We start from the raw sequence: 12,939 nt of genomic DNA on the forward strand, positions 1-12,939 counted from the left end.
TTAAGGCATGTAGGCATGAAACAGCACTGGAGGTGAGGGTGGTATGGGTGGCTCAATATTTCTAGAAGATAGAGAGGAATGAGCAGAGAAGCAGAACTTCAGGTTAGATGTTGTATGCTATGCCAAGGCATTCCATTTATTTTGAGGTGAGAGCTTTTTAAGTGGGGCTTTGCACTTTTGGTCACTCTGGCAGCTTTGTGGGGAGGGGGAGGGGTGACTGTGGAGGGGCCAGGGGTCCCAGGCTGGAGGCAGGACAGCCAAGCAAGGGGTAGGGGTTACAGTCGGATAGTTGAGATATTAAAACTAGAGAGCAGTGGACTGATTTGAGAATATTAAGGAAGTAAAAACAGAAGCATTTGGTGACTGGTTTTGGGGAGGTGAGGAAGAGGGGTGAGGCCACGAAGCCAGGTTAGGTGGTGCTATTATTAACTGAAATTAGGAACTTACCAGGAAAAATAGAGGGGGGAAGAGGGCAAGTTCACTTTGGGTCTTAGTAAGTTTGCGATGCTCATAGGTGCTCTAAGTGGAGATGTCATCGGGTGGCTGAATCTAGCTAAAGCACTGCGAGTGAGTCGTGCCCATGGAGATGGCTATGGACAGGATCACTTAGGCAGATCCTACAAGTACAGCAGGAAGAGGACTCAGCAAAGAATCTTGGGATTCACCAATATTTCAAAAATAGGCAGGAGGCTTGTACACCAGTGTCCATAGCAGCATTCTCTTCGCAAGAGCCCAAAGGTGGAAGCAACCCAAGTGTCATCAAGAGAAGAACGGATAAACAAAGTGAGGGCTACCCATACCATAGATTACTACTGAGGGGTAAAAAGAAACGAAATTCTGATCCATGCTACAACATGGGAGAACCTCAAAAACGTTGTGCTCAGTGGAAGAAGCCAGACACAAAAGGACAAATATTTTATGATTCCGCATACATGAACTCTCTACAATAGGCAAATTCATAAAGACAGGAAATAGATGAGAGCTCACTAGGATCTGGGGGCTGTGAAAGGTAGGGAAATGGACAGTTATTGCTTGATGGGTACAGAGATTCTGTTTGGGGTAATGAGAAAGTTTTAGTTATGGGTGGTGGTGATGGTAGCACATTGGGCATGTAAGTAATGGCACTGAATTGTACACCTAACATGGTTAAAATGGGAAATTTTGTTATATATGTATGTTACCACAATAGAACCTAAAAAATGGTAAGCAGAAGAGGCACCTGGCAAGAAGGGTCAGGGAAGTAAAAGTAGCCCAGAGAACAGAGTCATAGAATCCAAGGAAGATGAGAGTATCAGGCAAGAAAGAATTCCCACCCTGCCAGAGGTACAGGTTTGCCTGAGAGGTAGCCTAATGCAGTGGTTGAGCAGCTCACAGCCTGACCCTGGCTGCCCTGAAGCGCTGTGTGATCTGGGGCAACTTGCTTCACCTGCCACTGCCTCCGTTTTCTCACCTAGAAAAGGGGATAGTAAGTTGTAGGGTTGTGTGCGGATTAAATGGGGTACATAGGATGTTCTTAGAAGAGCACCGGACAGGGACTAAACAATAATGCCAACTGGTGGTATAATTAGACAAGGAATAAAAAGTGTCCATTGATTTTGCAAAAATGGTGGTTGAAGGCGACTTTGTGAGTGCAATTGGTGCGGGGTGGTGGGGCGAGAAGGCAGATTACAGGGGCCAAGGAGAATGTGGCCTGAAGGGAAGTCAGCAAACACTGAGGGCCTGGCTTGGATGGAAGGCGAGATGGAAGAAGTAGCCCGAGGTGGCCCCTGGGCAGTGAAGGGGAGGGTCTTGAGCACATTTTGGCCAAGGGCCCAAAGATCTGGAAGAGGAGGTAGGTGTAGTCAAGCCAAGTGTTGGGAGAGAGGAAGGCAGGGCCTGGGGACTCTCCTTGACCAGGAGTTCCCAGGATCAAAGCTATGGGCATATGCTTTGGGGGGGGGGGGTGGGCACAAAGTCGAGGCAGTTCACCAAGAGCAGCCTCAGTTTAAGCAGTCTTATGCCAAGGGTGAGGGCTGGAAGCTGGGCAATGCGAGGGGCAGCCGGCTGGGAGCCAGGCAGAGGACCGAGATGGGCCTGTGTGGCACCTGCCCCAGGCGAGGTTGAAGAGTGGGAATCTGTGTGAGCACCGCCTGCACAGGGGTGACTTCCTCCAGCAGGAGGGGTGGCAGGCCACAAAGGAGGTGAACACTGGGGCACAGAGGGGACGAAAGGTGAGCAAGGGAAGCTGGTGCCAGGTGAGTGATGGGCATGGGCTGGGGCCCCCTGAGAGCACTAGCTGGCTCCTCCAGGGCTCAAACCATGTCTTGTTCTTGATAGCACAGGGCTCTAAGTGTCTGAGCCAAACAGCCAGTAGGCAGTATTGTAGACATTGCCTATAAATATGCGCCCATAAAACCCCTTTATTACCTGCCCTCTCCCCCAAGGAGGTAAAAGTTATGAGGTGCTTGGAAATCCTCAGCAGCGAGATCCTGGAAGAACCGACTGCAGGGAGGGCCAGCTGGGTTCTGGGGGGAAGAGGACCACCAGCCCCTTGGTGCTTTGGGGTCACCACACAGGCCCTCCGCCAGCAGGTACAGTGCGTGGGGGCCCGCGCACAGCCCGGTGTCATCTACTGCATGTAGCGCCTCTGCCAGCACAAGGTGCCGGCCACCTGCTGTAGGAGATAAAAAGACAAATGGCCTCGCAGCACTCATCCACTCATTAGGGGCCTACTGTGTGCCTGGATCGTGAGCTTATGGAGATGAATCAGGCATGGACCTCGCCCTCCAGGAGGCAGAAAAGGTAGACAATTAGGTGTAATAAAAAAAATTGTAGGGGATTAGTGTCTAATGAAAGGTACAGAGACATTTCTGTGGGGGTTCAAAGGAAGGAGAAATTAAAGGAAGGAGAGATTACTTGGGGATTTTAAACCACAAACTCATTGAGAAAACACATATATTCAGGTAGAAGGATGAGTGTCCCTGTAAGGCTGCAGATGGAAGAGCCATGGACGGGGAATTCTGCAGGAAATCAAAGCAGAAAGACAGCACTGGGGCTGGGGGAGCCAGAAACAGCTTCTCAGAAGAGGTAAATCAGAAGAAAAAGAAGACATCTGATAGGGGAATGGGGAGTGAGGGACAGGGACAGTGTTTGCAGAGGTCTGTGGTGGGGATTGATGACCAGGTCAGGGGCCATCAGGTAACCACACAGAGGCTTTGTCACTGTGATGGCTGGAGTGGATGCTCCAAGCCAGATTGGGGGGAGCCTTGAGTGCTGGTCAAGAGAAACAATGGGGACCAACTCTTTAGGCAGTGGGCGGTCCTGGAGACTTTGAGCAGGTCAGCCTTCTGATGCCCTCCCTAGGGAGGTCACAGCCACACTCATTACGGACAAACCAGAAAGTGTCCTGGGGGCAGCGCCAGGTCTGACAGCCCTAGGGGAAGTGTCCTCTCCAGAGTGGACACAAGCATGGACCAGGACGTGGAGGGGAGCTGGGGTGGAGGTGGGTGCACAGAGTCAAATGGCCATCCTTTCCTTGGCATGATCCTTAGAACTCAGAAAGAACTGGGCAGGGGATGATGCTCTTGGGGCTCAAAAAGAGAAAGGCCTGATGGAAAATCCAGGGATCCCCAGCTTGCTGGGTGTGAGGGAGCCATGCACATTAAGTCCTGGGCACACTGCTCTCCATCTGTCCATGTGGGCATGTCTCCTCACACTGCCGAGGAGCAGGTGGGCTGTTGGATAACCCGTTCAGGTCATGCTCTTCTGGTATCCCCAGGGAGCCTGGACCTCTACGTCATCTGTAGTCTCCACAGCCTGGGGAATCCAGCTCCTCTTAACAACCTAATTATTCTGATCGCGGTGTGTTTGATGCCCACCAACCACCCCTTCAAGGCTGTTCAAGGCCAGAAATTCATCAATGTCTGGAGCCAAATGGAGAGCAATGCCCAGGAGGGCACCTACTAGGTTGTAGAAGGACAAGTTGGCGGTAGTGAGGTCACTGAGCCTACAGGAAGGATAGCTGCCCCCAGGCTGACAAATCAAAAGGGAAGTCGTCACCTGGCTCAACGTTCAGCGGTTCCAGACCCCTTGGTGCCCCAGAGTCCAATTGCCTTCATGAGATTTCCTTTCCAGTGTTTAGAAAGCCCTGGGCCCCTTCCCACTGTGCCTGCTTCTCAGCAGCAAATCCCCAGCAAGACGAGTTTTCACTGGAAGGCACATGAGCTTTGGTTCAGAGAGCAGGGTCTGAAGTCAGGCAAACCTGAGCTAGCACCCCTCTCCCCTCCTCGACCAGCCCGGTGGAAAGGGGTGACTCCCTTGACCTCCATGGGTCCCCACTTTTCTCTTCTCCAAGTCAAGGTGATCCACCCAGCTCTCAAGTCATTGCAGAGAACAAGTGAGATCATTTCCCTGAAGCACTCACCTCAATGTTGTTGAAAATTAGTATTAACTCTTGGCACAGTTCTCCAGGGACCAAACTTCAAGTGCCATGGACCCAGCGTCTTCTTCCCTTGAATCATCGGGATGGCACTGCCAGTTCCTGACATTTTTGGATGTCTCTTTTCTGTGTTCTAGAGCTAAGCTAATAGTATCCTTTTTAGTTTTTTATTTTTAGTAGTGGCTATGCATGGCCAACCTGAGTAAATAAAATTTAACTTTCATTGTTCAATAAGCCTATTCATATAAGTAAATCCAAAAATAAGGGGAAAATGCTTTGTCATATTCTGTGTCCTGGATTTTGGTTTGGAAAATGGGTCACAGTAGATGGGGCCGATATATAGAAAAGATAGCACGGAATCTGGGTCTCTGTCCATACCAGCCACAGAGATTCAAGTCCACATGCCATGAAATGTATTTGGCTTGATTCCCCCTGTGGGTTTTCTGGAACTTCAAACTCTAAAGGAATATTTTGATATTTATTTATTTTTCCTTTTACAGCTTACTGAGCTATACATAGACCACACAATTCACCCATGTAAAGTGTAGAATTTGGTGGTTTTAATGTATTCAGAGTTGTGTAACCTTCACCACCATCAATTCGAGAACACATTTTTTTAAAAAAGATTTATTTATTTATTTATTTATTTCTCTCCCTCCCCCGCCCCCCCGCCCCAGTTGTCCGCTCCCTGTGTCCACCCGCGGTGCGCTCTTCCCTGTCCACTTCTGCTGTTGTCAGCGGCACGGCAATCTGTGTTTCGTTTGGTTGCGTCATCTTGCTGTGTCAGCTCTCCGTGCGTGCGGCGCCATTCCCGGGCAGGCTGAACTCTCCCTCACGCTGGGCGGCCCTCCCCATGGGGTGCACTCCCCGCGCATGGGGCGCCCCCACGCAGGGACACCCCTGCGTGGCATGGCACTCCCTGCACACACCAGCACTGCGCATGGGCCAGCTGCACACGGGTCAAGGAGGCCCGGGGTTTGAACAGCGGACCTCCCATGTGGTAGGCGGACACCCCAACCACTGGGCAAAGTGTGTTTCCCTTGAGAACAATTTTAACATCCCCAGAAGAAACTTCAGTCACTCCCCATTTCCCCCAGACCCTCCAGCTCAGGCAGTCACCAGTCTATATTCTGTCCCTATGGATTTGCCTATTCCAGGCATTTTACATAAATGGAATCATGGAATCATACAATATGTGGTCCTTTGTGTCTGACTTCTCTCACTGAGCATAATAATGTCAAGGTTCATTCATGTTGTAGCATGCGTTGGGACTGAATTCCTTTTTTAGGCTGAGTAATATTCCATGGTATGGAGCTACTGATTTTGTTTATCTGTTCATCTGTGGGTTTTTCCAGAGTTTGGCTTTTGTGAAAAATGCTGCTATGAACATTTATGGACAAGTTTTTGCATGGAGAGATTTCATTTTTATAACTCCCTCTATCAAGAGAATTGATGTCGATAGCTAGGTTTATTGAGTGCGTCCGTGTGCCACTTCAGGCGAGCCGTCTCACACAGTCCTCATAAGAAGTCCAGCAGGTGCGCTGTCTCCCATTTTACAAGTGAGAAAGCTGAGCTTCCTTTAGCTAGTAAGGAGGTGGATCTGGGATTCGAACCAGGTCTATGCGATGCCATAGCACATATCCAGTTTCCAGAAGTTGGGCAGTGATTGGTGCTACCCTACTCCAGCCATTCATTCCATCACACTATGTCCTGATGATGTGCCACTTACATACATCATCTTATGGATCCTCATTCCAGCCCTATGAGGTGTCTTATGATTCCTAGTATCCAGTGAGGAAGAGAAGCTTCATTGCTCACCCAGGGTGACTTGGCTCATTGGCATCAGAGCCTGGAGAGCCAGCCTTCACAGCCTGCGCGGCTGTCCCCAAGCCCGTGTGGCTGTCTCCAAGCCTGCACGGCTGTCCCCAAGCCCATCCTTACCTGGGAGTATCCTGCAGCCGTGTCTTTATATACCATGATTCTCTCTCACAAACCTGGCCTCTCCCTCACCTCAGAGAGAGGTTCTCATTTGCCCAGAATGCCACTTTCCAAGGACAGCCCCTCATTCCCCCCTTCCTCCATGCATGCCTGCCCCAGGGTGTGTAGACACATATCCAAGGGTCTCACCTTGCAGGGGTCTCGCCCTACAGCAGCCTGCCCTGACATCACCAGGCTCCTGAGGTGGATATGCACATTTGAATCCACCTGGCTACACCTGGCTGCAAAGCAGACCTTACACACATGGAGGACTTTTCTTTGGGACAGTTCTAGGGTGGCAGGGCGGAGAGGGTGTGGGGAGCTGCCTGAGGAGGCGTGGAAGAGGGTGGCGTGCCAACTGACTCGGTGTGGTTGCCTGCCCACAGCTGCTATCTTGGATGACCCCATGGAGTGCAGCAGAGGGGAGCGGCTCTCCATCACCCTGGCCAAGAACCGCATCAACCGCGCCCCCGAGAGGCTGGGCAAGGCCAAGGTCGAAGTAGACATCTTTGAGCTTCTCAGAGACAGCGAGTACGAGACTGCAGAAACCCGTACGTAGAGTGGGCAGGGCTGCCCTCTGCTCCCCTCCCGGCAGAGGAGGGGCTGGTGGTGTGAGCTGCACCCTCTGCCGGCCTCTGATACGGATTCTCGTAGAGGCAGGAGAGAACCTGCACATGAGGCCCTTGGCCTCGAGGAAATTCCCAGGTGGTGTTGCTAATTATGGGTGGAGGAGAATTAAGACCTTCAGGCTTTGGGATACTCATTCGTTCATTTGTTCATTCACTCCTTCCTTTATTCATCTCCTGGAACATTTTGTACATAAGACCCTGAATGGAATCTTTTTTTATTTTTAATTTTTATTTTAGTAACATATATACAACCTAAACTTTCCCCTTTACCCTCCTTCAGATATATAATTAAGAGGTGTTAATTACATTCACAATGTTGTGCTAGCATCACCCTCATCCTTTACTAAGGCTTTTCCATTGCCCCAAACAGAAATTCTCTACCATTTAAACATGAAACCCTACTTCCCATTCCCTAACCCCTCCCTGCCTGAATGAAATCTTGTGTATGGTTAAGAATGAAGAAGAGATACAGCCAGCCCAAGCGTAGCTTAATCATTGTACCCCTGACTGCTTGACTTGCTTTCTTGTGCTGAGGGCTTGGTTGTGGGAAGAAACCAAGAACTGGGAAGGGGTTCTGCCATTGACTCGCCGGGTAAACTTGGAAAAGTCACTTCTCTTGTCTGAGCCTCGGTTTCTTCATCTGTCAAATGGGATTGCTAAGCTCCACTTGGCAAATCTTGCAAACGGTGAGATTTAAATGACTTAAAACATAGGAAAATGCGCTGAATTGCGTCGCTATTGAGGCATACGCTGTGAGCCACTTGAGTCACACAGGTGGAGCTCCTGCTATATACCATGGCGCTGCTTGTAACTCCAGAAACAACCCAGGAGTTCACTGTTATCATCCCCACTTTACAAAAGAAACTGAGGTCTGGAGACATTGGGCAGCTTGCACAGTCACAGAGCTGGTCAGTGGCTGAGCTAACCTCAAGTCCAGGACACAATCCACTTCTGCCTCCACTGCGATCCTCCAGCACGCCGCTGGCCTTCCCCTGGCAATTTGGGGACAAACTTCTGAGTCAGTGGGCCAGCGGTGTGTAACTAAGCTGGAAATCAACCACTTCAGTTCAAAGAGGTGATAACATCTGTTCCCTAAGACTTTGAAGAGTCCCTTCTCCTCCCTTTCTAGCCCTCTTCAACTTTTAACAAGCCTCGATGGCAAGCACAAACAAAACAAAATGCAACAAAGAGCAACTCGTTCAACCTGAGCAATGTGTCTATGTTGGATTTGTGTTCTATGCACAAATCTAGCAGTGCTCTAGCCTGGGCTTTTAGGGTTGCAAGAAAAGAAGGGCATTCTGCTGGCCATGCTCTTCCCTCTCTGCCAGTTGGGTTTTCCTAGCTTATTCATCACTCATCTGTCCCAGAAGAGCCACCCAGGCCCCAGGAAACTTGAGCATTTACTCTTTTTTTCCAGCACAATTCAGGATATGACGCATTGGGAGCAATGCAGAAAACAAGATAGACATGTCTCTCCAGCATGCACATCCAGCATGCACATCAACTCCCCTCAGTGCCTCTTGGTTGGGATCCCCAAAGTAGAGGATCTGTGGTTCAGGTTGTCTGGTTGTGGCCAAGCCTCTGGTATTGGCCAGTTGACCAGTACTGCCTTGGATAGCTATTATATTACCCACTCTTGATGTGGTAGCTGTGGATGAGTGTGGGTTGCTCCCATATAGAACAAGGTCTGTTGAGATCAGCAGGATCTAAGGACCCAGATACCTCCAGAAGAAGGTATGGGGGATCAGACCCCTCCGTTCAGTCACCAATCAGCATTCATTTAGTGAGTCTCTGTTATACCCCTATGCTAGACAATGGGGATTCAGTCTGGAAGAGATAAAAATCTTAGCCCTCAGATGTTAAATTCTAATGGAATGAGAGCAGATATAACTCAAGTGGTTGAGCACCTGCTTCCTATGTACGAGGTCCTTGGTTCAATCCCTGGTACCCACTTAAAAAAAATTCTAGTACCATGAAAGGAAGATCAAGATTTCCCAGGATCTTCCAAATGAAATAAAAAATACCAACAATTTCTTGGGAACCTCTTAGTCTAGTCTGCAGCATTTCCTTGTCCAGGAGGATAGGTCTCAGATAAAGGCCCAGACTTCTAAATAGTGCTTTAATCCACACTTTGATAACTAACTCCTCCTTCCTTCTTTTCTTTTCTCTAGGGTTTCCCTGGCAGGCCCAGAGCACAGATTCACCCATTTGTGGATGGAGGTCATTAGCATATGTAAATTTCCTCTCCCAATGACCCATGCAGCCCGGTTTAGGAAAGTCAATACATCTAGAATGTTAAGCCAGGTGAATCAGGGGAATAAAGGAAATTGATGTCTTTATTCCACGTTGCAGAGCTTTGAGACATCTTTTTAAAGCCCCTCTTTTAGGCACCAAGTATTTTATTAGCAAGTGGCCCAAGGCTCAGCTTTTACATCTCAATGTGTTTGAGGCATGATTAGCATTTGCTAGAAAAGAGGGCTTCTGGAACTTTCTACCCCAAAGGCCTTTCATCTGAACTCAGAGCTGCTCCCCCACCCTGGATTTCAAACACCACCCAGGTAGTTCATAGATATGTTCCAGCCCAGCTCTTTCCCTCCCCAAGTGAGGAGGTGGGTGGGCGGTGGGTTAGGGCTATTGGCTGAAGAAGGGCAGGGAAGGGGCTGCAGTTCGGTGGCAGTGTAGGGGAAGGGAGGTAGGAAGGAGGCAGGATACGTGGGGAAGGGAGGGGCGACAGCTCTGTGAGCCCTACTTTGGGGAGACTGTGTGATATGAAGATCATAGAATCCAACTAACCAGGTTTGAGTCCTGGTGCTACCATCTACCAGCTGTGTGACTGGGGTCGGCTGTTTAACCATTTTGTGCCTTGGTTTCTCGTTTGTAAAATGGAGGTGATCGGGTCGCATTCTGTGAGACACGGCAGGTGAAAGGCTTAGCACGGTGCACGTGGGGACACTCAGCAGGTGGCGGCTGCGGTTTTGTTGTTGGCTTTCCTTCGCTCACCCTCACCTTTGCGCAGGCAGCCTTCCCTCTTTCCTTCTACATCCTCTCTCCTCTGTTGTGTAGTTCAGCCAGGCCTCTGTAGCCTATCTCCAGGGCTCTTCTCAAGTGGCCTGCCTTTGAGCCAATGTTCCTAAAGGGTCAGCCCTCATAATTGGATTGTCCCCATCTCTTTCCAGTCCAGGTTTCAGAGCCTGATGTGTCTGACAGCTTTGAGCATTTGGAAGCTGTCGTGGACCACCTCAAGCAGCTGCTGCTCAATGTCAGGGCTAATTTGTCTGGGCTAGTATGTCAAGGCTAATTTGCATTCTTAATTTAAAAATATGTGAGTAGCTCTGGGGCTCTGAACAACTTCCCAATGCCACTATTTTAACCCTATGGCCCGGGAATCTGCTTCAAGGGGATGAAAGAGACCCTAGTAATGACACACTTGTTTGGCAAGTAGAACCTGTGATCTGAGCAGGGGAGCTGTAGCAATCCAGCTGTGTACAGGTGTGCCTCATTTTCAACAATAGGTGGCTTTTGAAAAACTCTGTGCAAATTCCACTTAATGAATCATAGTCAGTCAAATGAATCAGTGGGAGTGTCAGCTGAAGGGAGGAATACCTATTTGCAGAACACAAGATTGTGAACTATAAAGAAACTTTAAAGATGCTGGAGTCTAAAAGCCAGCCTCCTTCTCTGATGATTGGAAATGAGGCTCAGAGATGGAACGTATCACACAGAGTGTTAATTAATAGCAAACCTGGAAACTGGAAAGGTGTAAGTAGAAAATCACCCCCTTTTCTGACTTGAATAGCCATATTTTCATATAGGGGGTCTGTTTAAAGTGATGATCACCTGGAAAACTTCCTCAAACCCTCATTTCACCACTACTGCCTCAGGTTTCTTTTTTTTTTTTTAAAGATTTATTTTTTATTTCTTTCTCAACCACCCCGCCCCCCCCCCCCCGCCCCCCAGTTGTCTGCTCTCTGTGTCCATTTACTGTGTGTTCTTCTGTGCCCGCTTCTATCCTTATCAGCGGCACCGGGAATCTGTGTCTCTTTTTGTTGCGTCATCTTGCTGTGTCATCTCTCTGTGTGTGCGGCACCATTCTTGGGCAGGCTGTACTTTCTTTCACACTAGGCAGCTCTCCTTATGGGGCGCACTCCTTACGCGTGGGGCTCCTCTACGCGCGGAGGGGGGAACCCTACATGGCACGGCACTCCTTGCGTGCCAGCTCATCACATGGGTCAAGGAGGCCCGGGGTTTGAACCGTGGACCTCCCATGTGGTAGGCGGACGCCCTATCCATTGGGCCAAGTCCGCTCCCTGGCCTTAGGTTTCTTGATGTTTGACTTTGCAAATCCCTCTGCAGAGCCCCCAGATGTGAAATAATAGGGATGGATGAGACCTATTAGGCCACCACCCCTCCCGCTGGGTCCCTTCTCTACCTTTGCCCCATTTCAGGCTTTCTTTTGTAGGAGCTCCCTGCCCTTCTCTGTTCTATAGATCGTGTGTCTCCTGCCACTATTGCATTAGAGCTTCACCAAGTGCCCACCCTTTCTCACCCAAACACCCTGAGGCACCGTCCCTACTGCTGCCAGAGCCAGTTTGAGGTTTAATTTACAGCAGAGCTAGAAGTAGGAGTCTCCCCGTTAACCCCTCACCTTTGCCTGGGTTTGTCTCTGTGAGTCCAAGTGTGGTATCTGTCCACACTGCTTCTCCTTAAACCACACGTGGAGATGGGACATGGGTCCAGCTCTGCCTGGCTGCTCCCGTGCCAGCTCCTGAGCTGCCCACAGGCTTCCTCGCGCCGTTGGCTTGACCTCCAATGGTCTGAGCTGTCTCTTATAACTGAGGGCTAGTGTTCTCCCATCCATCCATACAACCAATCAAAGTGGGGATGGGTGGGTAAGAAGTCAGAAGAAAAAGCCATTCAAATAGTGAGGTCATTCAGCTAACGCCCCTTGCCACCTTACTCTGAGATCCCCGCTTTGCTTATGTATAATATAGTCTTGGAAAAGCTCTTGGTGACAGGCCTTAGAAATGACCTGGTCCAATTCTGACATCTTACAGTTGAGGAAACTGAGGCCCCTGGTCTTCTCCAGGAGGAAATTATGACTCCCATATAGGAGAAGTGGCATAAACCCTAGGTAGCCTCTGCTGTGGGTGCTCCCAGTGAGTGGCTCAGACAAGGGCCAAGGGAGGTCGAAAATAGGACCTAGGCTTGGCGAGAGTGCTAGGGTAAGGCTTCTGGGCTGGGCCTTGGAGTGCCTGAAAGGTGAAGAGAAGGAAGGAGGTGTTCAACCAGAAGGCATGGCTGCATGAGCAGAGGGTTGAGGTAGGGAAAAACAGAGTGTGTTGGATGACACTGACAAATGGGCTTGGCCAAAACAGCAAGTTTAGGTAGGGGTAGTGGGGAGGGCCAGGCTGGAGAGTAGCATAGACAACAGTCAGAATGCCGGCTCTGAAGTGGGATGTCCTTTGGAGTTCGAGTCCGACCTCGGCCAGCACCTTGGACAGTTCCTAGATAGGCTGTTTCTCAGGGATAGAATGGGAATAATCACAGTTCTCACTTCATGAGGTTGTTGTGAGAACTAAATGAGAGAAAGGACTTAAAAGACTTAGAACAGTGCCTGGCACTGATGCCTAGGCACCGAATTTTGCCTGCTACTATCAGCAGTAGAGCAAAGCCTCCCTCCCAGGGGCTTGTGCCTGGCACATGGGAGGCACACGGTCATGGTATTTGCTGCTCACATGGCGGGTTGGGATCAGGCTGAACTTTGAATGGTAGGCTGTGGGAAGGAAGAGCCACTGGAGGTCTTGAGTTCTCTGACACGCTGGAGAATCCAAACAGATGGCCCCTGCATCACAGGTGAGACAGGGAGCAGGGACTGGGCACTCCCACCCTCGCAGGCTCACACCCTCAGCTCTGGCA

The 12,939-nt window shown here is 49.9% G+C and overlaps 1 protein-coding gene across 2 annotated transcripts in view; it reads left to right on the top strand.

Moving 5' to 3' along the window:
- The window catches only part of GRIK4 (glutamate ionotropic receptor kainate type subunit 4), a 453,432-nt gene that overhangs the window by 244,908 nt on the left and 195,585 nt on the right, over positions 1–12,939 (top strand). The window contains exon 3 of one of the 2 annotated variants that reach the window (XM_058289034.1): positions 6,781–6,945. The exons of the other annotated variant lie outside the window; for it this stretch is intronic. Coding sequence (XP_058145017.1) covers positions 6,781–6,945 — 165 coding nt within the window. The remainder of the gene's footprint in view (positions 1–6,780; positions 6,946–12,939) is intronic. 2 annotated transcript variants of the gene reach the window in all.

This window comes from Dasypus novemcinctus, chromosome 27, assembly GCF_030445035.2.
Source record: "Dasypus novemcinctus isolate mDasNov1 chromosome 27, mDasNov1.1.hap2, whole genome shotgun sequence".
In the NCBI taxonomy this organism is placed as follows: Eukaryota; Metazoa; Chordata; class Mammalia; order Cingulata; family Dasypodidae; genus Dasypus; species Dasypus novemcinctus.